A 3,019-nucleotide genomic window follows, 5' to 3' on the forward strand; every position below is an offset into this window, starting at 1 on the left:
ATTTTTACACATAAAATTTCTGATTTTTGTGAGTGTATTTGGTATCACAATTTGACTCAAACTTGACATATTAGTGAATACCAAGTGTTTCCCAAAGACAACGTTTTCATTAAAAACAATATTCTTTAAGTTGGTGCACCCAACAAATGCATAATCTGCAATATACGTCACATTGTTCGGTAATATAATTTCAGTGAGTTCGTTGCAATTGGCATAATTTGAACGTTTAATTTCTGTTACACAACTTCTTACTTCGATGCTTTTTAAGTGACAAAATTTGACCAAATATCCATCACAAAAGGTTGCTGTTTTTGTTGGTATAAATTTGGGGTATATCTCTAGCTTTTTACACCCAAAAAGTGTGTAATCGTCTATTTTTATTTCACTCTCGGGCGAAGTAATTTCAGTTAAATCCTTTGCTCCATAAAACGCCTTATATGGCAATTTCTTAAAACCCTTTGGCAGTTTCACTGATTCCAAATTTGCAGCTTTATAAAACGCGCCAATTCCAAAAGTTGTCATTTGTTCTGGAATTTCAATGCGTTTCTCTCGAAACACACTTTCTGCAAAACAAAAGTCGCCGATTTCTTTGACAGCTTTAAACCACACATAACTAACATCACATTTGTAACACGCTCGTTCTGCATATATATTTGCTGGGTATGTCGGCTTGCCAGTCGGGTCCGGATTGGACCAAGCAACTTCTGAGGAACTAAACCCTTGTTCCACAAAGTACATTCCCTTCATATAATTGAATGAATACACAACACTATCTGCCCATGCTGGACCTTGTTCGACAGTCTCTTTATATGGAATTAAATAGTCGACGACTATGTTTTTTGAATTATATCTTCCGGAATGAAATGAGTCAAAAGAAGTGAGATAAATCACTCCTTTCCGACACTCAAAGTCTCCACCATATCCATTTTCTACATACAAATTCTTGAGTGTTGTGTTCAAGTAGATTTTGATATTACGACATTCATACAACTTCAATGTAATAATGTTGATATCATCAAACTCAAAAGTCGATTCTGAAAGATCTTTCATTTTCAGTTCTGTGAGGGAGGTCGGCAAATTCAAACAATCAAAACCAGTTGTATTGATTTCACAATACGACAAATTTTTTAATTTCATTTCTATTGTGATTTGTTGGGGAGTCTCTGTTATATCATTCTTTTCTCTGTAATCATACGACTCCGTGTCAAATTCAAGTACTTCTAAGTCTTTAACCAAACTCACAAAAATTCGATATTCATTCTGTTGGTCTGGATTCATCTCATGGAATTTGGGGATATCAGCTGCATCTTCTGGATGCTTTCTAACCCATTGAGTATAACACTGTTCGCTCATCATTGAATCGTAAAACTTTATTAAACCAAAAAAGTTGATGAATGAAATTTGTTGAAGTAATTTTATTTCACTATGTTTAGTGATTTCGACAGTCACTTTATCATCACAATACACTGAAATTTCATATGGAAAATCCGTTTCTAAATATTTCAATTTATTTGATATTTTTAAGTTGAATTTTTTATTTTCTTTATGGTTGATTACAAGTCTTTTGGTGTCAATTCCAGAAGTATCCAAATCATTAGTAGAACTCTTTTCAATTGTCAACTCACTCAACTTTTTGTCGGTCATGTCAACATATTTTGAAAAGTTTTTAGTTTCATTTTCTTTTATATAACATACATCCCCAAGATGATAAACAGAAATTGGGATATTCCACATGTTAAACGTTGAGAGGTCGTCCACGTTGAGTATCATAATTTTAAAATACAATTTCATCTTATCAAAAAGTTCTTTTTCACCAAACGCGAAATTTTCATTTGGCAAATACAAAATCAAATTTATTATAAACCCTCGATATACACCAAGAAAAGGTACAAAATATTTTAACTGCCCTTTTGCACCAGCAAAAATTCGAATTGTTTTTAGAGAGTGTAACTCAACAAAAACGGTGAGGTTTGCAGCTAATAAATTTAGAAAAGGTTCGGCTTCTCCGTTTATTTTATAACCATATTTGTCTGTTGTTGGAACTACAACGGTGATATCTAAAAGACTTTTAAATCGTTCAAAATTGTTTATTAAAAAGTTTAATGAACTTTCGTTGTACACAATATATGTCTGGAATTTTTCTACTTCTTTCAAGTGCTCTTTTTCAAAGGGGCGTTGAGTTGAAATAATATTTAACGGTGAGAAGTCGGCTTTGTAATATTCGTCTTGAATTGTGTGATTTTTGTCTGACATATTTTGTACTTTGATGTGATCAATTTTTAAATATACTTCATTAGAAATTCGCATTTTATAAGATGGCAAATATAACGTTTTAATGTTTGGAAATAACTTTAACATGTCTAGCGCATAATGCTCTATTAAGTAAGTTTCGTACACTTTATGATAATCACAAGATCTGGTGTTTTCAAAAACAATGGAATTAATTTGAAGACGCTCCATCACTCGCTTGCACTTTTTATTTACCGTGGAAAAAGTAAAAAGAGAATTGAACGTGTTGATATATAACACAACATTCATTAAATAGAATTCCTCTAATTTGGCTGCCATTTGTATTTTGTAGTTTTCAATCGTTTAAATATATTTTAATAACACTTTTTGAAATTCTTAAAAATTAAAAAATGGACATATCAATAATAAAGCTTTTTGAAGTTATAATAATAAATAAATAATGAAAAGTAATTTAACATTTTTTTAGATAAAAAAAATATTTTTATCCATTATTTATAATAAATAATTGATGTTTTACAAAAAACTATGTTTTCGAAGAATTGATTGAAATGATAATGTCTTTTGATTTCGTTTATAAAAATATAAAAAATTTAATTTAATAATTTATAAAATACATTAATTTTTAAAACATTGATTTTTTTTGAAAATATAAATATTAAAAACCAAACTCATTTATTGAATCTTGACTTTTAATCAATGAAGTGTATTAACTTTTGGTTTAATTATTAATTATTTAAATGTAATTTTTTGAATCTTTGACTTAAAATTT

General features: G+C 29.5%; 1 protein-coding gene across 1 annotated transcript; it reads right to left on the reverse strand.

Annotated features, from left to right (window-relative positions):
* On the reverse strand, window positions 1-1,644 carry EIN_478150 (hypothetical protein; the record flags this gene model as incomplete). The annotated part of the gene is made up of 2 exons (XM_004255306.1): window positions 1-19; window positions 63-1,644. Coding segments are annotated over 2 exons (1,601 nt in total), but the record flags the coding sequence as incomplete, so codon positions are not given.
* Between the last annotated feature and the right edge of the window lie 1,375 nt (window positions 1,645-3,019).

The sequence above is a fragment of the Entamoeba invadens genome, assembly GCF_000330505.1.
Source record: "Entamoeba invadens IP1 unplaced genomic scaffold scaff_1105074725179, whole genome shotgun sequence".
In the NCBI taxonomy this organism is placed as follows: Eukaryota; Evosea; order Mastigamoebida; family Endamoebidae; genus Entamoeba; species Entamoeba invadens.